The sequence below is a fragment of the Elgaria multicarinata genome, chromosome 8, assembly GCF_023053635.1.
Source record: "Elgaria multicarinata webbii isolate HBS135686 ecotype San Diego chromosome 8, rElgMul1.1.pri, whole genome shotgun sequence".
Lineage (NCBI taxonomy): Eukaryota > Metazoa > Chordata > Lepidosauria > Squamata > Anguidae > Elgaria > Elgaria multicarinata.
This window is the reverse complement of record NC_086178.1, coordinates 86,247,439-86,273,781: the sequence shown is the minus strand read 5'-3', so window position 1 is coordinate 86,273,781 and position 26,343 is coordinate 86,247,439. Positions and strand designations below refer to the sequence as shown.

General features: G+C 42.2%; 1 protein-coding gene across 1 annotated transcript; it reads left to right on the top strand.

The window, feature by feature from the left end:
- The first annotated feature begins 415 nt into the window (after nt 1-415).
- Nucleotides 416-26,343, top strand: MINPP1 (multiple inositol-polyphosphate phosphatase 1). The gene is made up of 5 exons (XM_063132929.1): nt 416-1,058; nt 3,578-3,775; nt 6,240-6,337; nt 8,840-8,973; nt 25,410-26,343. The coding sequence occupies exons 1-5, from the start codon at nt 458-460 to the stop codon at nt 25,798-25,800; spliced, it is 1,422 nt and encodes a 473-aa protein (XP_062988999.1). The 5' UTR covers nt 416-457; the 3' UTR covers nt 25,801-26,343.

Genomic DNA, 26,343 nt, shown 5'->3' with positions numbered 1-26,343 from the left:
CGATTGAGTTAGGGCGCAATCCTACGCATGTTTAGACCGGGAAAAGTCCTACAATTTCCAGCATGAGCCTGACTGGAGAATACTAGGAGTTGTAGGAGATTTTATTAAAAATAAAAATCTAAACATGCATAGGATTGCGCTCTTACTGGCGTGTTTTAAAGTCTATGGTGAAGTCTGAGGGGGCGGTTCGGTGTGAGGGAGGAGAAACACTCTCCATCTTGATTAAGGGCGCCAGTGATTAGACTTCAAATTCAGCGGGGAAGGCGGCCATTTTGGGTGAGGGCAGGAGACTCTGCCTGAGGTAAGTCGCTGGGCGTCAGGTGCGCCTCCCCGTCGCCCAATCAGCGAGCGAGGAGCCGGGGATGAGCGTGTTTGTCCTCCGCAGACATTTGCGGCTCGCTCGGCGCTCTCGCCCGGCCGCTCCGCTTAGCAAAGCCGCCTCGCTTCAGCCTCGGTCATGTTGCGCCACCGCGGCTGCCTCTTCTTGCCGCTGCTCTTCCTCTTGGCGGCGGGGCCGGCTGAGGGGGATGCCGAGACAGCCGAGCAGCTGAGCCCGTATTTCGGCACCAAATCCCGCTACGAGGAGCTGCACCCGTACCTCCTGCAGGACCCGCTCTCGCTGGGGCCGCGCCAGCCGGGCTTCCCGCTGCCGCCGGCCTCCTGCGCCCCGCTTCAGCTCGGCGCCGTCATCCGCCACGGCACTCGCTTCCCGACCCGCAAGCAGATCGAGAAGCTGGGCCGCTTCCACAGCCTCGTCCTTCGGAGGAGCAACAGCAGCAGCGGCGGCGGCAGCCCGCCCTGCCCAGCTGCCGAGCGCTTGGCGCGCTGGGAGATGTGGCTGCGGCCCGACATGGACGGCAAGCTGGCCTCCCGCGGGCGCCGCGATATGGAGATGCTGGCCAAGCGCCTCGCCTCCCGCTTCCCCAGCTTCCTGGGCCCCAAGCGCCGCTTCGCCTTCGTCAGTAGCTCCAAACACCGGTGCCTGGACAGTAGCTCCGCCTTCCGCGACGGGCTTCGGCAGGCGCTCTACGGGCAGCAGCCCACGGCCGACAAGAATGGTGAGCCGCTGCTTCGGCCTCCCTCCTTTCCTCTTCTTGGATTTAGAACAAAAGGCCTGGAGCTTTTAAAGTTGCAGGGGTGGGCAAATTGTGGCCCTCCAGATCTTTTCGTCTACACAGCTCCTATCAGCCTTCGCCAACATGGGCAAATGGTGAGGGAAGGTGGGAGTTCTAGTTCAAAGCACCCCTGTTTTAAAAGCGCTGATGCTGCTTGCAGGTCCATATCCACTTACCTGGGAGTAAGCCCCATCGAACGTGCTTCCGGGTAGAGATGCACAGGGTTGCACTGTAAGAGGCTCAGGAGGCTAAATGTTCAGTTGAGAACCACCAGCCTTTCTCTTTTCAGCTAGGACAGGGAAATCTGCGAATCCTGGATTGATCTTAAAATCCCACTACTTGCAATCAATTCAGACCTCTGGCAAGGAAGTCTACCACTTCCCTAGGACCCCCATTGTATAGAAGGGAAGAGAGAGAGAAAAGAGGTCACTCAGACACTTCTCACTCTGGCCCTGCCTACTGCTAACATACTCTCCCCTCTAGCCCCAGATTACTCACCAGGGAATGCAGCCCTTGATAGAAGAAAAGTTGTCCACCCCTGGACTAGAGTGACTGTTAGTCAATGTTGCGTTATGGCCCTCTCCATTTGTTTCAGTTGCTCCACCAAAGAGAATGGGCCTGACCAGAGCTGGCAAATTCAAGCAAACTAACAATAAGCACTTCTAAGATCAGTCATTGCTAATTACACATATAACATACACTATTCATTATAAATAATTGTTCTGTTTACTTCTACCTATGATCAAAAGCATTATTCACTGAATTTAACAGATAAATCAGAAGAACTAGGGCAAATCAACATCTGTATATGTTCCTGTGTCTTTCAGTCCATCCTTCAATTTGCATCTCTTTTTTTTAATGTCTAGGATATTGGCAAGCTTTTTTCTTTATTTGTTGGTGGGACTTGTACCCAAAATGGCAGAAAAAGTAAAAATTTGTATAGCCTTCAAGGTAGATTAATTTAAAGCAAGGCAGTTGAAAGTCAACTAGAAAAAGACATTTAAATAGTTGATTTATTTTTGTGATTCATTCTATAAATCAAAGTGTATACTAATAGCTATCACAACGATATGATTTAATAGTTAACTGATGTCTATGTTAACTATATCAATAGTTAACTGATTTCTCTGCTGTGGCAACCCGTCTGTGGAATGAGCTCCCCAGAGAGGTCCACCTGGTGCCTACACTGTACTTCTTTCGTCGCCAGCTGAAGACCTTTTTATTCTCTCAGTATTTTAACACTTAATTTTAACTTAAATTTAAATTTTACTGTTCTAACTTTGTATTTTAATCTTATATCAATTTTGCTGTGTGGTTTTATCCTGGTTGTTCTTTTTATACCATATTTTTTGTATTTGTGCTTTTAACCTGTTGGTTGTTTTATTATGGTTTTAATTTTTGTGAACCGCCCAGAGAGCTTCGGCTATTGGGCGGTATAAAAATGTAATAAATAAATAAATAAAATATTTCCTGGGCGGGTAATCCGAATCCAATACCTCTGCTCAACATGTAGCCCATAAGTCCGTAGTACTTTTTCTCTTATATAAAAAAGAGAATTAAGGATTTCCTCAGTAAAATTCCTTCCTTAAGTATTAAGGGCAGTAGCCAGTGCTGACAGTCTGGCAGTACTATCAGGTGGCACTAACAGGAATGACTGCTAATGCAACAGGAAGCTAGCACTTGCTACAGCAACCTTGGATACTATCTTAAGCTAGTGTTTCCAGGATGGGACAAGCTCCTTTCTGCAAGTTCTGCTAACTTGTTCCATTCCAAAATTACTAGTTTGGGAGTAGTTTCCTATTGTTATAACAAACTCTAGCTTCTCATTGCGCTAGCAATCATTCCTGCTAGCATAATGGCACAACTGGATACTGGTCTTAGTGCCCAGAACGTTCCAGGAGTAAGCTCTGGTAGTTACTGGGAAGATATTCATAACGGAGAACTAAGCAGATTGCAAAGCTCAGTAGTTAGAAGATATAAAATCAATGTGTGGTCTAGGTGGGCTTAGTGGATGATCCTGGTGAGATACAGGTTAGTATCTCAAAGGCAGCCCATTGCCTATGATGCCATACTAATAATCCTTTGTTCCCAATATCAGGCTCAAGCATTGGTTTCAGAACCCTTTTGAGAAACTCTGTAGGAAGAAATAAATAAATACAATATGTAAAATGCTTGACTTCAGAAGGCAGACCCCACATCCAGTAGTTGTTTGTTTGGAACAACAGCCTTTAACTCAGGATTTGCTGGAACATCATTAATTCACTGTAAAGAGATTGTGTGTATTTTATTTTAAACCAGGCTTCCTTAAAGAGAAACCTATTGCAATTGAAGGCTTAACATTTTGTACCGTATAGGCAGCTGCGAGGCAAGGCTAAGATAACCTGGCTTTTAAACTATTCAGTTGTACAGGAATTTTGTACATGGAGTAGGGGATTAACTATTCTCGTATCTTTCATTTTCAGCCACGATGTCAGAAACGTTTGAAATTAATGACAGACTCATGAGATTTTTTGATCATTGTGAAAAATTTGTAAAAGATGTAGAAGATAATAATACAGCTATGCATGAGTTAGATGCTTTCAAGGAAGGTCTTGAGATGAAGAAGGTAGTGGAGAAAATTGCGAATACTTTGTGTCTACCAGTGAATGATCTAAATGCAGGTAATATCCTAGTTTTTAACTGTATAAGTCTACTTGTAAACTGCTGCATGTTCTCAGTTATTATGAAAAACAAATAAGCATTACATGAACACGTTTCGAATATATTGAATTTGATCAGAGAGCATGTAATATTTACTGATTTTGTGCCAAATATAGCAGTGGAATCCATTATGACTCACACAGTGTACACTTCTGCTACCCAGAGTGAAAACTTAAACTTAATTCATGCTTGTGTGGTAGCCTGGACAGAGAGCAGACAGTCGTATTCCGTTGAGCCACACTCTATAGAAGATTTCTTGAAAAGCTTTATGTGATGAAGGGTGGAATGCAGAAAAGAAATAACCTGCCAACTCTTTCCATGCACTTTTCAGGTAATGGTGAACACAAACATTTAACTGCTGCAATGCTTGTTAACTACAAAACATCCATTACTAGCAAAACATCCACTACTAGCAAGCTCAGTAGCTAGTAACTAACAACTTACGTGCCATGGGCCATTGTCTACATTCCCTTTTAATAAGGTTTACATCAGTGTGTGCCACAGATTTGGGGTTCAATGCCATTTCAAGCACCTCTATAGGATGAGCAAGCAGTTAAAAATATCCACCATAGAGTTACAACCCTTACAAAATTAGTTTCTGTTTATGTAGTTACAATCCAGAAGAATGCACAGCTAGTTCACATTGTCCAATAAAATCTCTGGCTATCCCCACTCCATCAAACAGCAGTGATAAGGGCTGCATAGGAAATTGCTCTCAAAGCTCAGGACTGGGGCAGTTTTTGAAAAACAGCTTGTAGTTAAACCTGGAGGGAGGGATATTGCTGTTTGGTTTTTTGTTTATGTCTATCTCCTGGATATGTGCGAATCCTTGATCTTAGATAAAGGAACACTGTGGTTTATGGTTAGTCCCTTATTAAACATAAGGCCATAGGCTAACTTTATCAGACTGTTCTGAGAAGAACACCGCAATGCTGTCTGTTCCCCAAAGCCAGTGCAGACAAATATGCCTTACATTATTTTGTGATGGGTAAAGGATGTGCACTGATGCAAGTTCTTTACGAGCTCAGTACAAAGTAGAACCAAAACCTGATTGTGTATGAGGTTTTGAGCTGTAACAGCCCATGCAGGGAGAGGAGCTCTGCAGTAGGGGAAGTGAATTCCCTGTTTTGGGTCCAACACCGCCCTTCCCCAGGCAGCCAGGACCACCAACAGTGGTGCACCTTGCCACTGGCGGCTGCAATGTAGTGCTTCCGGGGACAAGCACCAAAACAAGCAGAAATGCTTGTTTCTGAAAGGGGCACAGCCTGCCCCTTCCAGAAAATAGCATTTTTCCTCTTTTTGGTGCTTGCCTCCAGAAGCACTACACTAGGGCTTGGCACTAGAGATGGTGGGCCTGGGCTGCCCTACACGAGGGCTGCATTGGATCCAACCCCATGTATCCTACTGTTGAAACCTGTGTACTTCTATTTATCAAAGCGTATATCTTTAAGAAAAGGTAACTAATTGAAATTCTGTTGCTTTTAAATGTGTAGATGCAGTTTTGACTGCATCGGTTTTGTTTCTTGCTTTCACTACAGATTGGGTTCTAGTGTCCTTTTCACTGGATCTTTTGAGCTAACTATAAGCTTATGTTCATTGACCTAAAATGACCTTCAACTAAAATACACATGCAACAATAGGTTTTAGATTAAAAATAATAATAATAAAATGTTAAGAGTGGTTGAAACAACAGTAGGTAAAGAGTGATACTGACTGAAGTTTATTCAAACATACCATGCATGGTATGGGTTTTACTGTATATATAAAGATGTTCCTTGCAATACAGAAAGGCTGCCATATTAAGTTTTAGCTTGTGACCTTAAAAGGAGAAGCTTGCATTTATTCATACAGCTTGCAGTTTTGATCAAGTTGACAAATTATTAAACAAAATTGTGAACATGTGCTTATACTAATCAAAAAAGTACATTGCAAATGTTCAATATCCATCTGTATCATGTTTATACCATACGTAAAAAAAACCCTAGTTGAAGTTATATTAAAAACTTGGCTTCACTAGCCCATCTCTTTTTGCTCAGTTCAGAGATTAGATATATAGATATATGAACTTCTGGCTGTAAACTATGGATGTGGAAGGCTATAGATAAAGCAGTAGGTTGTGTGCAATGCTGCACATCCACCTGTGGAATTTCAGGTATGTTGGGAAAAGGGTTTATTATTTGCTTTCTGGTACTATGTGTTCTTCCCATAGTCATTCTGGATGTAGGACCTTGTACCTAGACTGTATCTCATTTGTTCTGCATCTACATAGGTTACCTAGTTTTGTAAAGATGTGTTTTGCACACAGTTGAGGTGGTACTTGCATGTTGTCATTTATGCTGCAGTATTTTATTTAGTGGTTTGTGGCATCTGACTTGATTTACTGTCAATGTGTTGTTTGTCAACTATTGTTCGTCTTTACTACAGATTTGGTTCAGGTGGCATTTTTCACGTGCTCATTTGGGCTAGCTATAAAAAACATCAACACCCCCTGGTGCTCACTCTTCAATAAAGAGGATGCCAAGGTAAGTGCTCCAAATGTGTCTGCAACTTGTTTAGCTCTGAAAAAGCACAGCATAACTAGAACTGAATTGTTTACACTGCATTGATATTGGTGGGGCATAATTGCTTTTAAATTGTGTGCTGGCTTGTGGTTATGTGTACATGAATACCAATTTTTAATATAGCTAATATTTTGTCCTTGTGTTCTGATGTCAAGGAACTAGTGGAACTATTTAAAAGGAAATGACTGTCATCTTTCTCACTAACTTAGACTTTGTGGTGAAATAATTAAACCCAGAGTCTTTATTTGTCAACAAAATCACCTCTGGAAACTCCGGAATTAACACTTTGTGCTACATATTAAGAGTTGCTATCACTTTTATCCCCATTTTACACTGGTTAGCTTCTTGTAGACTTGCCACATATTATATTGAGTATCAAGTGCACATGATGTAAAGTATTTGGGAGAAATGTCTTCAACCTATAATTTGAAGAGTTGTGACTGCTGAAGTAACTAAACTGCCTGGATTAGACGTTGATCTAATCCAGCATTCTGCAGTCAGTAGCGGTCAGCCAGGTTCCTCTAGAAAGTTCAAAGGGCATCCTTCCCCAACGTTGTGCCTTCCGGTTCTGTTGGAGTACAACTCCCATTATCCCCACCCAGCATGACGTGATCGTTTTGGGACAGAGAGGGGCCCTTGAACTCCAAAATATCGAAACAGGGATAGATTGGGCTCAGAGGAATGCACCATAGGGTATACTTCCTCTGAGGCCCAAGCAAACCTCTGGTAACAAATTTGGGTTGAAGGAGAATGCTCAGCTAACCTTTAATCCCTGAACCACTCACTGCAGAGCTTGAGCTAACCTGAAGGGAAGAAAGTGACAGGCTGCTAGATTGAGGGAGACCATGCCTTGACACTATTGTCCACTATGTTTCTTTTGTGGGTGAGGATGTCATTTGACAGCCCTTTTTATTTATTTATTTTGCACCTCTGTATTTATTTAGCAAGGGTAGAGGGTTTCCACTATCACTAGGTACTCTGCCTAACCATCCAGTCTGTTACCTTCAGCATCTGCATGCAGACACCTTTGGTAACAGATACATAAATATCAACTATGTGAAGGATGGATGAGGGAGTCCACTTTGCTAGCTAGTGCAGTTGATTCCGCAAAAAAATATTTATTGATTGATTTCATTTCTATACCGGCCAATAGCCGAAGCTCTCTGGGTAGTTCACAAAAATTAAAACCATTCAAAGTATAAAATAACAGTATAAAACCATGAAGTAAAATACAATATAAAAACACAACCAGGATAAAATCAGCAGCAGTGCAGAAATACAAATTTAAAACAGCAAAGTTAAAATTAATTTATAGACTGTTAAAATACTGAGAAAATAAAAAGGTCTTCACCTGGTGTCTAAAAGAATATAGTGTAGGTGCCAGGCAAACTTCCTTAGGGAGCTCATTCCACAGCCAGGGTGCCACAGCAGAGAAGGCCCTCCTGCTTGTAGCCACCTGCCTCACTTCCTTTGGCAGGGACTCACGGAGAAGGACCCCTGAGGATGACCTTAGGATCTGGGCAGGTATATATGGGAGGAGGCATTCCTTCAGTTAGCCTGGCCCCAAGCCATTTAGGGCTTTAAATGTTAATACCAGCACTTTGAATTGGGCCCGGACCTGGACTGGCAGCCAATGAAGCTGGAAGAGGACTGGCGTGATGTGGTCTCGTTGGATCCAACTCCAAGGTTGCAGCTACTTTTAATAAGACCCATATTTTGAATTCCTCAGTATCTTCATGGCCTCCCAAGTCCCAGTAGTGTTAACTAACTTAACTCTGGCACAGGAAAACAGGGTTTGTTTGCTTGTTATATTTCTATCTTGCCTTTCCTTTAAGAAGCCCAAGGCAGCATATATGATCTTCCTCTCCTTTTTATTCTCACAGCAATCCTGTGAGGTAGGTTAGGCTGAGAGTCAGTGACTGGCCCAAAGCCACCCAGTGAGCTTCAAGATTGAGAGGTGACTAGAACCAGGGCCTCCCAAGTCCCAGTTAACCACTATACCACATTGGGCTTCACTCAAATTACTCTACAGCAGGGCATGGGTCATTTGAGAGTTATTTCCCTTGAAACTAGCCATGCTGCCCAGGTTTGGATGTCAAAACAAGCTGCACCCAGGGGGTGTAATTAGGAAAATAGTGTCCAGTAAACGTTGCGATTAAAACAAGCCACCATAGTTTATTTAAGCCATGGTGGCTTAATTAGTGTGAACTGGGTCGTTGACTTCAACTTGCTTCCCTTGATTTGTGCCTGAGAATCAGCATCTGAGGTGTACAAGAGTAGGTCCCTCCCAAAACCTTTGCTCATGATTATAATGGGGCTGGGAAGATGAAGGGGGGAGAAGAAGATTAAAGAATTCATTTTCTGAGGTACATAATGTGTATTGGAGTTTCCTGTCTTATTTTAAATTTACTTTATCTGAAATAATCCTTTTAATATAACAGAACCTTTACCGTGTGATTCTAGGTACTTGAATATCTCAATGATCTAAAGCAGTACTGGAAGAGATCATATGGATATGATATCAATAGTCGCTCCAGCTGCATACTTTTCCAGGATATCTTCAAACATTTGGACCAAGCCATTATGGAGAGTAAAAGGTAAAGGAGATGGGGTATGAGGGTGGATACATATATTTTGTTCTGGTATTCTGTTTTGTGATCTAAAGACTGATAATATTAAGACCACTCTGTTGTCAGTTGTTCATAGCCACTGCTTGTAACTCAGTCAATATTTGTAAAAGTTTCTATTATTTATTTATTTATTTATTACCCGCCCCTCCATTTGGATCGAGGCAGTTTTATGTATTTATAAAATACATAAAACTGAATTAAAAACATAGTATACATTATTAAAACATCCTAAAAACATCCTAAAATTCCACTGGATAGGCCTATCGAGTAATTCTTGATAGAATTTCAAGAAGTGTTATCTTTGCACAGTAGAATGTTTGTTTTTAAGCTTGGCTACTAGTAAATCCATTGGTCTCAATTGAAAGTATTGAAGTTGAACCTGCATTCTTCACTATTGCACCAATTGATCAGCATTCCACCATTCATGTTATATGCCCAGCTCAAACATTATTTGTCATAGTTCTGTGCACTGCTTCATGAAGGAACTTTGACAGAACATAATATTGGGCCTGTTCAGACAACATGCTAAGCCATGGTTCGCTTGCTAATCCTTTTGCAGCAAATGGTTAGTTAACATGTTTAAACTGTGGTTATGTAGCCACTATGGTTAGGAATGGTTCACATGACACGCTAAGCCATGTTTAGCTCCAAATGCTTAACCACTGTGGCTTAGTGTGTCATCTGAACAGGGTCGCCATCTTCTTATAACACTTTAAATAGCACATTTCAGCTGAGGTTTAGTCCTGAATTTAAAAAGTGGATTTAAAAGAATAAAACATGGCCAGTAAAACAATGGTCTTGAATCAATAGTCATGTTTGAGTGTGTGTGTGTGTGTATATATATATATATATATATATATATATATATATATATATAAAACTTTAGGACTTCAAATGGAATTTTTTAAAGCATTTTAAAAATGAGCTTTCATTTTTAATTTCATAACAGCAAGTATACAGTTCTATAGTAAGAGAGAATCATCATGACACAAAAATGTGTAGAATTCTAATTTCTCTTCACTTGTGAACACATAGGGAAAATATCTATAGCTTAAATGTGGAATGCAGCAGGATATATTTAACTTTTAGTTTATACTGCTAGCAAAATGTCCATTGTTACGATAGGCTAGGTATGTGCGGAGAGAGAAGCTCAGTATTGTTGTGGCCCCCTTAGATGCCCAGTGTGCTCTGCACAGAGATCTTTTTCATCACCATGAAATCTCTGTTGGTAGAAGACAAACCAGTCAAAGTTGTGGGCGGACTTTAGCCCCGCCACACTTTTGTAGTGTTTTGTTTTTCCCTAGAGGAGAGAATGGCAGCTGTTCACTTATTTTTATACAGGGGTAACTAAATAGTGCATGTGAACACTATTGGAATGGGAGAAAAAAACTGCTCTGGCAAGCCTAATATTTGCAGACAATCTCCCACCAAATGTAACTCACATCACATGGGCACTGATTCTTTCTATCACCATAGCATATGTGGGTGATTTGAAGCTATGTATGGCCCTCAGAAGTTTTCGGTGTTGCCCACATGGATGCCTAGGCCTCTGCTGCTAAATTTCCCCCCGCTGCTGCTAACTTTAAGTCTGATGCTCAACTGTCTGGTGAGCAGGGTGGAGTGTGATCATGATGGAGAGAATGGTGTGTAGAGAAGGTTAACCATCCTCTCCCCATCCCTGGGTGCCAGTCCTGCCAATGAATGTGTCTGTGTGTGTGTGTGTTTCAATGGGGAGAGGTTGTGGCAGGGTGTGGGCGGGGAGACACGTAGGATGCCAGCCCTGGCTGTACCCACTGCTAGCCCAGCTCAAGCCGTGCTCAGTGCCTCATGCAGCTCTGAGGCAATAAGATTTCTCACCCCTGTACTATAGTATGATAATTTTTACCTGTAAATTAATTTTTATCCAGCCCACTATAGCACTATCAAATTTTAATCGTTATAGTATAATTTTTACTCACCATTTCACCTGGGAACAAGCTTTCTCAAAGGTTGTAAAATATTCCATAATGTAAGATTGCATCTCTCTTCTAGGTTTTATGTATCAGGGTATGTGTTCCTATAACAGTGAAGCCCTTACAGCTGGAAGTACAGGTTGTTCTAGGGCCTGATCATTCATGACAGAATATGTGGCAAAATACAGTTCTGGCTCCAGGGGGTGTGCACTGAAGAATACTGGTCCATCAGAACAAAAAAATCAATCATCCGTAACTAGTCAAGGTTCAGAATGAACTATATCAAATCTTGGTTACTGGGGATTTTAGTTGTCATTGATGCAGATGCAATCAGTGGTTATAGAAAGCCATGGAAGGGAGGAGGAAATTTGTACATGAGAGAATTAGCCTTATCTCATGCATGCTCCCGGTCTTGTAATTATGGTTAGGAATGATACATTTACACTGGGCATCTGATTAAAAATATTGAAAGTAATTAAAGGTCAAACTAGACTAGTTTTGAGAGATTGGTAATCAAGATCTGATTTTAATAAACTCAGAACTATAATAAGTAAGGTCCCGTGGCAAGTGAGCCTAATGAGAAAAGGAGTGCAGGATGGGTGGGAGTATTTAAAAAAGGAAATTTTAAAGGCACAGTTACAAACAATTCTAACAAGGAGAAAAGATAGAAGACAACAGAGGAAACCAATGTCGCTCCACAAAAAGCTTAGAGATGACCTGAAAACAAAAAAGGATACATATAGGAAGTGGAAGGAAGGCCAGGCTACAAAAGAAGAGTACAGACAGGTGGTGCAGAAGTGCCGAAATGGCGTCAGGAAGGCTAAAGCTGAGAATGAGCTGAGGTTAGCAAGGGATGCTAAAAGAAATAAGGCTTTCTTCAGATATGTGAGTAGTAAAAGACAGAGGAAAGAACTGGTGGTTCAACTGCTTAATGAGGATGGCAAATTGATAACAGATGACAAAGAAAAGGCTGAAGTGCTCAATTCCTACTTTGCCTCAGTCTTCTCCCAAAAGCGGGTCCATGACCCCCCTGGAAAAAGTGAAGCAGAAGTTGAGGGAGCAGGATTGCAATTTGAGATTGATAAACAAATGGTCAAAGAACACCTGATTTCCTTGAATGAGTTCAAATCTCCAGGGCCCGATGAACTGCATCCTAGAGTAATGAAGGAGCTAGCGGAAGGACTCTCAGAACCTTTGTCTATTATCTTTGCAAAATCATGGAAGACAAGTGAGGTGCCGGACGACTGGAGGAGGGCTAACGTTGTCCCTATCTTCAAAAAGGACAAAAAGGAGGAACCTGGGAACTACAGACCAGTCAGTCTGACATCCATCCCTGGGAAAATTCTGGAGCAGATTATAAAGAAGTCAATCTGTAAACACCTTGAAATCAATGCGGTGATCACTAGAAGCCAACATGGATTTGTCAGGAACAAGTCCTGTCAGACAAATTTGATCTCATTTTTTTATCGGGTAACCTTCCTTGTAGACTGTGGGAATGCTGTGGATGTCATATATCTTGACTTCAGCAAAGCTTTTGACAAAGTGCCCCATGATATTCTGATTAACAAACTAGCTAAAAGTGGGCTAGATGGAACAACTATTAGGTGGATTCACAGTTGGCTACAGAATCGGACACAAAGAGTACTTATCAATGGAACCTTCTCAAACTGGGGAGAGGCAACGAGTGGGGTACCGCAGGGCTCAGTCCTGGGCCCAGTGCTCTTCAACATTTTTATTAATGATTTGGACGAGGAGGTGCAGGGAACGCTTATCAAATTTGCAGATGACACAAAATTGGGTGGGATAGCTAATACCCTGGAAGACAGAAACAAACTTCAAAGTGATCTCGATAGGCTGGAGTGCTGGGCTGAAAACAACAGGATGAAATTTAATAGGGATAAATGCCAAGTTCTACATTTAGGAAATAGAAACCAAAGGCACAGTTACAAGATGGGGGGTACTTGGCTCAGCAATACTACAAACAAGAAGGATCTTGGAATTGTTGTAGATTGCAAGCTGAATATGAGCCAACAGTGCGATATGGCTGCAAGAAAGGCAAATGCTATTTTGGGCTGCATTAATAGAAGTACAGCTTCCAAATCACGTGAGGTACTGGTTCCTCTCTATTCGGCCCTGGTTAGGCCTCATCGAGAGTATTGCGTCCAGTTCTGGGCTCCACAATTCAAGAAGGACGCAGACAAGCTGGAGCGTGTTCAGAGGAGGGCAACCAGGATGATCAGGGGTCTAGAAACAAAGCCCTATGAAGAGATACTGAAAGAACTGGGCATGTTTAGCCTGGAGAAGAGAAGATTGAGTGGAGACATGATGGCACTCTTCAAATACTTAAAAGGTTGTCACACAGAGGAGGGCCAGGATCTCTTCTCGATCCTCCCAGAGTGCAGGACACGGAATAACGGGCTCAAGTTAAAGGAAGCCAGATTCAAGCTGGACATCAGGAAAAACATCCTGACTGTTAGAGCAGTACGACAATGAAATCAGTTGCCTGGTGAGGTTGTGGCCTCTCTCACACTAGAGGCCTTCAAGAGGCAGCTGGACAACCATCTGTCAGGGATGCTTTAGGGTGGATTCCTGCATTGAGCAGGGGGTTGGACTCGATGGCCTTGTAGGCCCCTTCCAACTCTGCTATTGTATGATTCTATGATCTCCTGGAGTTTGTCTTGGTAAACTCAAGTTAGTAGCCTCATATTGCTATTGTGAAGCTTGAGTAAGTGGCTCCCCAGAAGTATCTCACCCTGTCCAATTCCCTCCGCCGCCCCCAGATATATATTCCTCCTTGATGCTAGTAGTAATATACAAGTATATATGGTACCTTCATTTTTGCACAGAGGTAATGCCACCATTAAGGGGGAGAATTACTCCTCCATGGTGCCACTTTTCTGATCTTGAAAGCAGCCGTATGGGGCTACTAGCTAGTATTTAAAAGCAAAATGAAACAAAAAAACTTTTGGAAGATGCTGATCATGACTCTCCCTTGTTGTGTCTAGTTTGGTCTTAATGTGAAGCAGCGGTGTACCATCTCCTAACAGCTGATGGCAGTATAGGCACAAGATGTTAGTATACAATTTGAATATTCTTCAGCTAGCAACAAAGTGCCTTATTGCTTATTCCACCTACCAACTGTTTCTAAAGAAATACTAAGCATTTCTTATCCTAGCAAGGAGAATGAGGAATAATTCTTGTCTTCTTCATAAGGCAGGATGAGATACAGGGAGTTTAAATCATTTGCTATATGTGATAACTAAAGTCAAGCTGATATTAACTTCTGACTGTTAAACCCAAATTAGATGAGATAAGATAGGCAGAGCTAATGAAAAAATGCATGCTCATAGCTAATCCAAAATATTATGCCATTTTATAAATTTTAATCAGTTTGATGACCTGCAAATTTTCTATTAAACTTCACTCACAATATGGTATGATGGATCACTTAATCAAAATTGTTTGCATTTGACACAGTATTTCCTAACACTGCAAGATCATGGGAAGTCTTAAATGTTGTTATAATTTTGGGCTGAATTTCATTTTCTTTCATGTGAAACTAAACTTCTGAGGAGTTTCTCTTTCTAGGTATGTCCCAGTTCAGGATGCTATTACTTATCATATATATATTATGAAGCTCACCTAGACTGCAGTCCAAAGCATGCACTCCAGAATAAGTTCAATGAACATCTTGGTGGAAACTTTTATATTTATATTCATTAAAACCTTTGTACTTCAGCTTATGAATGAGGATCTTGTTTCTTCCTGATGTAGCCTCGCTTAACTTTTTAAAACAAATTTCCAGACTTTTCACTAAGCCGCACAATTGTTTCTCAAAACTATCTTTTTCTTACTCCTAACTTCTTCACTTGTTTTCTTTTTCTCTCTAGAATTTTAATTTGTGCATGTCATGTTCATTGTTAGGCTAATGTCTGCTTCATTCACGTAGAGCGATCAGATGCTAAGGAAAATGGGGCTTCTGTATCTTTAATATAGGGCTCTGCTCCGCTCCGATTTGGATCGCAAATCCAGAGTGGAGCGACCCGATCCGCCTCTGCCAAAGGCAGATCCGAATTGGGTCGGGGGAGCTGCGGATCGAGGCAAAGCGGTTCGCCTCCATCCAGAGCTCCAAATGCAGGTAAGTGGGGGGGTGGAGGGGGCTCACCTGGCGGCGATGGCGGCTGAGCCAGGTAAGGGGTGGAGGGGGCTTACCTGGCTCCGCCACCGCAGACCGTGTGGCGACAGCGGTGGAGCCAGGTAAGGGGGCAGGGGAGAAGGGGGCTTATTCGGCCCCCATTTTGCCCTCCCTTCCCCACTTACCTGCCTCCACCGCCTGAAGTGGATTGGCCTGATCCAAAAGTTGTGGATCAGGCCACGAAGTGATTCGGGGGGGGGGGGGGTCCATGCACAGCCCTACTTTAATAGTTATGTAGGAGAAGGAATTACAGTGTGTATAGCATGTCATGTATAGGTAACAGATGTTTAACCACCTAAAATTCCTTCTACTACACAGCTACTCAAAGTATAGAAACCCTGTCCTCATTTGCATCTGGTCACTCTATCAGTTAAAGCTCTTGTAGAGTTTGGCATGGATTATTAATCTACTGTCCTTGCATGAACTGCCATTGGGGCATGGGGACACTGGACTGGAAGCTATTTTTTTCCCCCTGGCAGGATCCATGTGGACGATTTTGGACAGGCTTGTTATGCAAAATGGCAGCCACGTGTGGGACTTGGCATAATTGGATAATTCAACATTGTGGTTGAGATGCCTTATTATATAACTTAGGGAGTGTTTAAACCAGTAGATACAATGGTGGCATTTGGAGGCAAGAGTGGGGTGGCTGTGGCGAAGGAATTCTCCCATGTCTAGGAGAGAATACCGTTTTATACCAGAAGACTTTTTTTTATTATTAGCCTGTATAGGGGAGGTATGCTTGAATATGTATTAATCTTTGTGTGTTAAGGGACTTTGTTTAGACTGCTTTTATGGAATTTTTAATATTGCTTCTGATTATGTAGCATAGGAAATAAAGACTTAAAGACTTATATCACAGTTTAATCTCTAGCAAAGAATAACCTGTCCACCTGCACAGGCTGGAAAACAAGTTCCCTTATTTCTTTGCTACTGAGTTTAGTCTCAGCTGGAAGTATTGCCAAGCCTCTGTTCCTGAACACACCTAATTATTATTTCAAAGTCCCTTAAACTAGACATGTTGCACCCATATTGTGGATACCATTTATGGTTGCAAAGGCACAGACAGCCATGGCTATTGGTCAGTTGTTGGTCTTTCTAGCAAGCTACGTAAATTGTAGAGTTTTGTCTCTTAAACTTTCTCCAAAAGCAATGCCAGTCTTGCAGTACATCAGAATATACTTACAAACCCAATGACTTCCTTTGCTGAACTGCCAGCTAACGATGTTATAACATAGCTTGTGTTTTCCTTCTTCATTGCTTTAAGAATAGCATGTTCATGAGAGATGAGTTTTTTTCCTAATCAGCTCAGCAGGTGATAAATAGGCAGCCTGAGGCCAATGTGGGAATTTAATGTTGAGCTTTTGGTGCCAGTTCTGCTGCTTCTGCCAGTATTGTCTTATGATTTCAGAACTAGGAAGGATGAGTGTGCCAATCTTGCTCTCACCTTGTGGTTCTTGGAAAAGGGAAGTTTGGTGCTAATTTCTGCCTCGTTTCTGTTCTAGACAATGCTCTTTCTGGAGTGGAAAGGTATGAGAAGGACAACTTAGCATACAGTCCTATACATACTTACCTAGGAGTTGTAGAAAAAATTGGAAACAGGTCTCCATACTGGGGTAGCCAGTAGGGAAACATTCAGATGATTCCAGTGTTTTTTCATCTAACTGAATGGAAAAGATTCATAATATTGGCCTGCCTAACAATATTCTCTGTCTTTCCCTTCCATTCAAAATACTTTAAAAAATCCATGTATCTGTTTAATGTTGTCGATGAACATCCTTATCTCAGTTGAAGAGGTAAAGAAAAACTATAGAGGTTGCTAAGGCATAATACTAAACTTCATTTAGACAGTGGGAACGGCTTTTGGAATTTCAGATTTCTTCCACTCTTAAATTATCCCCTCAACCATGGTTCGCTGGTAATGCTAATATTAAAAGATATTCTAAAGATGATCTGAGATCCGTGGTTTAACTAGAGTCCTGAATTTTATCTTATGAATGCATTAGCCATGAGTAAGTAGGACATGGAAGAATTTTGCAAGAAAGTGGAGAAGCAGAGCACAAGGAAAAGCAATCCTACAGTTTACTCCCAATTTGCAAATCATGTTTAGAATTAGCTAGTGTTTCATTTTCTCTGGCTCTGAAATCACTGGAACAGCTTCATGGAATCTGTTTTATGAGGCATAGTTTACTACACTTTATGAGGTACAGTTACAGGTATAGATTTGGCACAGCATCTGTAGTGATGGCTTGTTGCATGTATGGATCACTGTACATTTGGTAATGGGGCAGTGACTTCTGTTGACCTCAGTTCCAATCTACCTCTAGAGCCAATGTTGGCAACACCCCCCCACTGGCCCACCTGCACCTGATGAGATCCCCTAATGTGCCCACCAAGACCCTTGCACTCCTCTCTTACGCCATATGGGAATTCCTTCAAGCACGTGTAATACCCACATAGGAAAGGATCAAGTCCTCTTTTTAAAAAGTGTCCAATGTCTTTTTAGTCATCCCCAGCCACTAAATACCATGTCTCCAGGATCTACACACCTGTCAGCAGTCAAGTGGCATAGCTATCTTTGAAACGTTGTGTTAGTTGAAAAAATAATTAATCAGAGAAGAGCACAATAGCAATGAAAAGAATCTGACACATTCTATACAATTTGTAATAAAACTCTTGATTTTATTAACAAGGTTCCCAAAGAAAACCAGGATCATCTCATAGACAGATATGGAAAGAAACATATCTTTAAATAATTACAACTAAACCTTAAACTTTTGATGAACTTCTGTGGAGTAATATAAGATTGTTTATATACTGAACCTTCTGTGATTCCTGTTAACTGTAGTTCAGTTTTTTATATAATGTTTGTGAGGTGCTAAGCTGAATAGGTGTAACATTTTCTATATAGTTACTGATGATATTATAAACATGTAATCAAAAAGTCAATAAAATATTGAGAAGTGGGGGAACCAAGGCGGGCTGAGGAGGCATTTGTTGCTCTCCACCTCCTTTGCCAACCCATTTCACTTATGTGCGAAAACTGTCTTTGCCTCCTGTGAAACCAGCATAGAAATGGATTGGGTGTGACACTGCCCCTGTTGTGCCAGCAAGACTAGCTTTCCTATTAGGCTCAAAGGAGGTGATGACCTTCCTCTGTGCCCACTCATACTGATGAAAAAGGAACAATATCCCTGTATTTCCAACCAAAACGCCTTCTGTACTGAGCATGGAGGAAGGGGCTTTACATAGCTGGCAAGAGAGGGACAGATTGTCATATCCCTTCTTTACTAGCCCATTCACTACTTGCCTGGAGGGAATTCCATATACTTGCCTGTTCCAAATTCCTGGTTACCAGTTGTGACCAAATGAATTGTTAAAACAAGACTGAAAACCTAAAGCTCAGCATTAAAATTCATGATTGCTTGGTTTCTGAGATACCGTTTGCATAATACGCTTGTACGCACATTAGTGTGGTCTGTTGCATAACCAAGAATTTATAGATCTATCTTCAGGTATTCCTGAGTTCATGCTCAAAAGAAACGCCTTCTTTGCAGGCCAATCAAACTCTGCCTTCGTTTCTGGGTGGAGCTTTTATGTTGGCATTGTAGAGAAGAGAAAGATTGCCAAATATCACCTTTTTCCAAATATCACCTTTTGCCTAAATAAGTGGAAAGAACATAGATTTGTTTACCCTGATAATTTACTAAATGGAAAGCAATTTGTGTTTTTAGGTTTGAGGTGTTGCCAGAAATGTCTCCGCTTCTAGAATGGCTTGGATAGGTTCTGATTATTTGTTCGAGAACATCTGCTAGCATATTGCTCCAGGTTTCATTTCTTTTACATGAGTTATACATTTTACATAAGAGCTACCTAGTTTGTCACTATGTTGCATATGACTGGTCAATCTAATAATTTGTAAATGCTGTTGGAGAGCTCCATCTGATAAGGAGGTAGAAAGTGCTAGCAACATAGAAGTGATTGCAGGGACAGATGAGTTTGGTGAAGGAGAGCTAATATATACATCTTAGTAAACCCCACCCCCTAAAAAAACAACCAACTTATTGTCTTAAGTCAGTCAGACGTTACATACGAACATAAGAAGAGCCATGGTGGATGAGACCAAGGTCCAGCTAGTCCAGCATTCTGTTCACACAGTTGTCCATTGAAAACCTATGAGCAGGACATGAATGCAACAGCACCCTCCTGTTCCCCAGAAACTGGTGTACATAGGCATACTTTTTCAGCATATAACTCCTTTCCTTTCCAATTGCACTGGCTACCGGGTCAGGTTTAAGGTTTGGGTACTAGTGTACAAAGCCCTAAACAACTTGGGACCAGGATACCTAAGGGAGAGCCTTCTCCCTTACCAACCTGCCTGATTACTGAGGGCATTGGAGGGCATGCTCCTGGTGGTTCCATATGGACCTATGGCCCGATTGGAATACACCAGGAGAGCCTTTAGTGTAGTGGCCCCTTCTCTGTGGAACTCTCTGCTCCTGGAGGTCAGGCAGTTGCCAACACTAGGCTGCTTCTGGCGCCTTCTGAAAACAACTCTGTTTCAAGAAGACTTCCTCAACTGATTAGCCACTGTTTTTCTGGTTCCTTTGTTTTTAAATTGAACAATTTTAATTTGCTTTTTTAATCTTCTTTCTTTTACTGTTTATACCTATGTTCACTGTTCTGAAATCTGTTTTAGATAATTGAGCAGTATATATAAATATTGGAAATAAATAAATACTGCCTTTGAGGAGGTAGCATATAGCCATTGACAGTTTTCTGTTCCAGGAATTTCTCCTGTCCCCTTTTAAAGCCTCCAAAATGGTGGCTATCACTACATCTTGTAGAAGTGAATTCCATAGTTTGAGTATGCATTGTATGAAGAAGTACATCCTTTTACTTGTCCTGAATCTCCCACCCATCAGCTTCATGGGATGACTCCAAGTTCCAGCATTCTGAGAGAGAGAGAGAGAGAGAGAGAGAGAGAGAGAGAGAAATGTCTCCCTATCCACTTTCTCCCCTTACACACCTCTTTTCTATGCTAATCAGTCCCAAATGTAACCTTTCCTCATAGAGGACTTGCTAAAGTCTTGATAATCTTAGCTGCCCTTTTTCCAACTCCACAATATCTTTTTAGGTGTGGTGGCCAGAACAGTACACAGCATTCTAAGTAGGGGTGTGCACGGACCCCCCGCTCCGCTTCACTTGCAGATCCACGATTTTCGGAGCAGGCCGCTTCGCCCCGCCCCCGCTCTGCCCACTTCCGCTCCGCTCCGCTCGGAGCTCCGGATCGGAGCTCCGTTTCCCCCCCCCATAGGGTTGCATTGAAAGCTAAAAAATTATACAACTTTTTTTCTGTTCAAGTTAGAAACCTCACGTTTGGCACCATGACACCTCATGGAAGTATACACACGCACGCCAAGTTTCAAGGCAATCCCATCATCCCCTGATTTTTGGGGAATTTTTGAAAATCGGGCACCCCATTCAGACCCCTTGGGATAGCTCCGTCAATTTGCATGTTAGAAACCTCAAACTCGGCACCATGATAGCTTATCCATGTGTCCACATGGATGCCAAGTTTCAAGGCAATCCCATCATCCTCTGATTTTTGGGGAATTTTTGAAAATTGGGTACCCCATTCAGACCCCTTGGGATAGCTCCGTCAATTTGCATGTTAGAAACCTCAAACTCGGCACCATGATAGCTTATCCATGTGTCCACATGGATGCCAAGTTTCAAGGCAATCCCATCATCCCCTGATTTTGGGGGAATTTTTGAAAATCAGGCACCCCATTCACCCCCCTTTCCATAGCTCCGTCAATTTGCACGTTAGAAACCTCAAACTCGGCACCATGATAGCTTATCCATGTGTCCACATGGACGCCAAGTTTCAAGGCAATCCCATCATCCCCTGATTTTTGGGGAATTTTTGCAAATCGGGCACCCCATTCATACCCCTTTCCATAGCTCCGTCAATTTACACGTTAGAAACCTCAAACTCACCACCATGACAGCTTATCCATGTGTCCACATGGACGCCAAGTTTCAAGGCAATCCCATCATCCCCTGATTTTGGGGGAATTTTTGAAAATCGGGCACCCCATTCACACCCCTTTCCATAGCTCCGTCAATTTGCACATTAGAAACCTCAAACTCACCACCATGAAAGCTTATCCAGGGATACATACGCACGCCGAGACTCAAGGCAGTCCCATCATCCCCTGATTTTGGGGGAATTTATGAAAATCCAACACCCATTCACACCCCTTTCCAATAGCTCCGTCAATTTGCACGTTAAAAACCTCAAACTCACCACCATGACAGCTTATCCAGGGATACATACGCCGCACGCCGAGACTCAAGGCAGTCCCATCATCCCCTGTTTTTTGGCCGGGCTTAAACCTTCAAAATTTGGAACTTCCAAAAGTCTAATTGAGCGCAAGAAGGGCTTCTCCCTTGAGTCAAAGCCAGACACACACAACATCCCTGCGAGGTGGGCAGGGGAGGAGGGAGGGAAGGCAGGCAGGCAGGCATGCAGCTGGCATTTCTGGGGGCATAAGGAAGTGAGCCAAGGATAAGCCAGTAATGCATATAAAATGGAATAAATCAATAAATAAACAAAGGAGGGGTGGAATTAAAAGCAGCAGTGTTGCTGAATAAACAACAAGAAGAACTTTAAAAAAAAGGCTATATCTGTCTTTTACCAGTAATAGGGGGACGTGCCCAGGGGAGAGGGAAGCAGCTGCCAGTTCAGCTCAAGAAAGCCATTGCTTCACCAACAGCTCTGAGAACTTGAGAAGTAAACGCTCACTTCGACTCATGATAGGCATTGCTCCACCGGGTTACTCTCTTTGGAAGGCTCTGATGGCCTTCCAGTACAGGAGAGAGTGGGGGCACGTCCACAATGAGATGCCCTAGGGGAGCTCATCCCCTTGCACCACATCTCTTCAGTTGTTCCCCAAAGTTAGGGTGGGTAGCAGTGCTGTGTTTCTATCTCTTATTCTTGGCTTAGTATATGATTTCAGGTTGTGTTTGTGCATTTGGTGGGGCTACTGTGTTAAAAAACACTGGGAAAAGAAAGAGAAGTTTCCCAGAATCCCAAGTTACCCGTTTTGCCTATGCCCTCCTCCAACTTTGGGATCATCATGACCGGGAGCTGACTCTGCCCCTCAGCCCTTTGAAAAAGGTATTTTTCCCGCCGATTTTTTAAAAAATTCTAGCGCGCGACCCGCACCACGCAGAGAGGTGAGAGTAGTCTCAAAATGACCCCCATCCACGACTCTCTGTGCACAATAATTTTCAGAACGATAGCTTCAAAAACAAACCAGTTATCTCCAATTCTTTTCCTCAATGCAATCCTATGGGCAAAAACCGCTGTTTGACCCGCGCTGTCTGTTTGTTTACCCAATTTTTAAAAAATTCTAGCACGCGACCCACACGACGCAGAGAGCTGAGAGTAGTCTCAAAATGACCCCCATCCACGACTCTCTGAGCACAAGAATTTTCAGAACGATAGCTTCAAAAACAACCCAGTTATCCGCGATTATTTCCCGCAATGCAATCCTATGGGCGAAATGTTTTCAAGATGGCGATCGGAGCGGTCCGCCTGAAAGAGGAGCTCCGAAAAATGGCCGCTTCTCTTCGCCTTGCTTCTAGGGGTCCGCGGTCCGCTTCTACTCCGCCTCTGGGTAAGGCGGAGCAGGCCAATTCGCTACTGCTTCTCCGCTCCTAATCGGAGCGGAGCACATGCCTAATTCTAAGTATGGTCACACCATTGATTTCTACAAAGGGAGTATTATCTTGGCAGTTTTATTTTGGATTTTTTTCCTAGTTACGTATTCCTAACATAAAATTTGTCTTTTTCACAGCAGCCACATACTGGGTTGACATTTTCATCAAGCTGTCCATCTTTTCTTGGTCGGTCACTGCTAGCTCAAATCCCATCAGTGTATACATAAAGTTGGGATTTTTTGCCCCAACATGCATCACTTTTTGCTTGCTTACATTGAACCTCATTTGCCATTTCTCTCCACTTTGAATAGATCCCTTTGGAGCTCTGCACAACCACCCTAAATGATTTGATGTCATCAGTAAACTTGGCCACTTTACTGCTCACTCCCACTTCCAGATCATTTCTGAACAAATTGAAAAGCATTGGACCCAAGCGTGTGTGCACCAGTTGCTTGGGAACATGGGTGGGAAGGTGCTTTTTACACCATGACCTGCTTGTTCATCCCTGGCCAATGGCTGGTCGGCCACTGTGTGAACAGAGTGCTGGACTAGATACACCCTTGGTCTGATCCAGCATGGCACTTGTGTTCTTATGTTCAATACAGATCTCTGTGGGACCACCCTTTCTACAACCCTCCATTGGGAGAATTTGCCATTTATTCCTAGTTTTCTGTTCTTTAACCAGTTACTAATCCATAATAGTTTCATGAGGAGGGTATTTCTATAGCTTCAGATTTCATTTCCTTGGTGTAAAGGTACTTGAAAGCTTTATGCTCCAATGAGACTGATCAAGCAAGTAGCTGCATGTTATTGCCTTTTTGATGTTACAGATTAACTTGAAAGCCCAGGAGGATCCTTCTGTTAATTTAAAACTATGGCCATGTTTGCACGAAATGGTAAGCCAGGATTCTAGGGATGCAGACAATTCACTCACACTTGGCTTCTCTCACTAGCCACCATTTTGTCCAGACTCTTGATCTGGGATTCATAAATCAGTGTTTCTTCTTGATAGTAAAATCTGGCTACTTCAGGAGCAAGAAGCCAGGATACAAGCCATTCTTATATTAGTGGGAGGAGCAAATGGGTGGTATGTGCTAACACACAACTTATCTATAGCAAGCAAGTTTCATCAGAATCCTAGCTCACTATTGCATGTGAACAATCTATATCTTAGCCTTCAGAATTGGTCTTTGTGTGTTGTCAGTTGCTGCTGGAAATACCAAGTATTTAATATTTTTTCATTTAATCATGATGAAGACCCGAATTTTTGAATTCCAGTAATGGGCTTTATTCAGCTATCTGTCCTGTCAAATGTTAAGATAAATTCTATTCACAGTACTCCACAGTGTGATTGTAAACTATTTGTCTGTTCCTTGATTGATTGGTGTGATTTATACTCCATCTTTTAACCAGAAAATGATACTAAGAGCCTTGGCTCACTGTGTGCATGCAGCCCATTTGCTTCCATATGGTTCCTTCTACTGTAACAAACCAGAAATTGCTTGACATAGATTACAATCTTGTTTTCTAAGGGCAAGACTGATGTTTAGTGATGTGGTTTATTCATTTACTCTCACTATTGCTTCCATATATTGATAGCATTTTGTTGTAAGGCTTGAGCTGCTTTCATGGTGGCTTTTGGCAGGAGACAACAAAAGGCCTGTATCTGGAGAGAAACCACAGAAAAACTGGGTTCTGGGGTGGGGATTTAAAAGAAGTGGAAGAGATGGCATCACCAACATGCTCAGGGAGGCAGTTTGATACATACTGTATTTCTTCAATTCTAAGACGCACTTCCCCCCCCCCCCATATAAACATCTTTAAAAATGGGGTGTGTCTTAGAATCGCAGGCGTGTCTTAGGGTTTTTTCTCTGTTGGTGGTACTGAAATTAGTGTGCATCTTACAATCGATGGCGTCTTACAATCGATGGCGTCTTACAATCGAAGAAATACGGTAGCAAGGAAAAATGGGTGGAGTCATGCTGAAGGTTGGTAGAACAAGAGGAATAGAGGTCCTGTGCAGGAATATAGTCAGTAACAAAAGATAAGGTGGGGCAAGGCTACAAAAGCTTTTAAAGTAAGGACAAGAGTTAGTGTTGTCTGAAAAGGCCCAAATGAAGCAAAAATATCCAAACAGTCATCATAGTAACACAAGTGACACATGCCTGGGGGTTGGGGCTGTCACAGTTCATTGCATTTGTTGCTGGGGAGGAGTCTCCATATGAATTGGGAAGACGTTCTGTAACATTTCTCGAAAATGCTTTGAATAACTGATAATTACTTGAAAATATTTAACTGATCCATTGACCAGGTTTAATGGTCTTCAGACCATTTAATGGTCTGAAGACTAGGATGCTAATCCTAGTCTTCAAACCATTAAATGCTAATCCTAGTCTTCAGACCCACCAAAAGGGTTGGTCTGTTTTACAGTATCAGACTACATTCCAGTAACTGTATAGTAATTAAACCTTACTGCCTAGGTTCACTTGATTAATCTTTTCTCTCTTGACTTTCTAACTTCCTAGTTCAAAGCCTATTTCTTCACCTGTGATCCTCCAATTTGGACATGCAGAGACTCTTCTACCACTCCTTGCTCTGATGGGCTACTTCAAAGATGAGCAGCCTCTTAAAGCTCACAACTACCACAGGCAGCTGCATCGGAAGTTTCGTAGTGGCCGCATCGTTCCTTACGCCTCAAACCTGTTGTTTGTGCTTTATCACTGTGATCAAGCCAGATCTCCTGAGGAGGAGTACAAGATTCAGATACTGCTCAATGAGCAACTGCTGCGGTTTCCACACTCAGGGGAGACAGTCTCTCTGTACGCAAGCCTGAAAAACCACTATAAAGACTACCTTCAAAATTGCCACTTTGCTGAAGTGTGCGCTATACCCAAAAACACTACAAGTGTTGTTTGATTGTAAAGAGGGCACAGTAGAGAAGCCATCATGGACACTCTTGGGTGTGCAAATGTTTGATAAAATGTACTTTTTGGAGGAGGGGTTGCTACTGATTAGGGAGAGGTAGTGTTGGCATGCTGTGATTTAGAAATGTCTTAAACTTGTTTTTGCAATTTAAAAAAAATCCACCAAAATCATGAGCCTGTTAACAGGCATACAGAACATCTTAAAATAGTGAGGGAAACTACTAGATTTGCTCTGTTTCTAGAAAAGAACTGGGGTTTTTTTTAGAATCAAGAATGATCTAGGGGTTAGCATGTGTACTTCAACATATAGTTTAACCCATAGTGATGCCAGTTTTTAATATGAATAGTCTCAGAATTGGATCAAATTAGCTACTTTGCTGACATACTCATTTTTAAAAATCTTAAATTTTCCAAGCGACTTTCAGATATCCTTCTGTTAAAACTTTATGGTCAGTTGTAGTCATATGACTTACGTAAATGATTCCTCTCTGTACAAAACATTAGAGATTTAGCACAGAATTTGTGCAGCAACAGT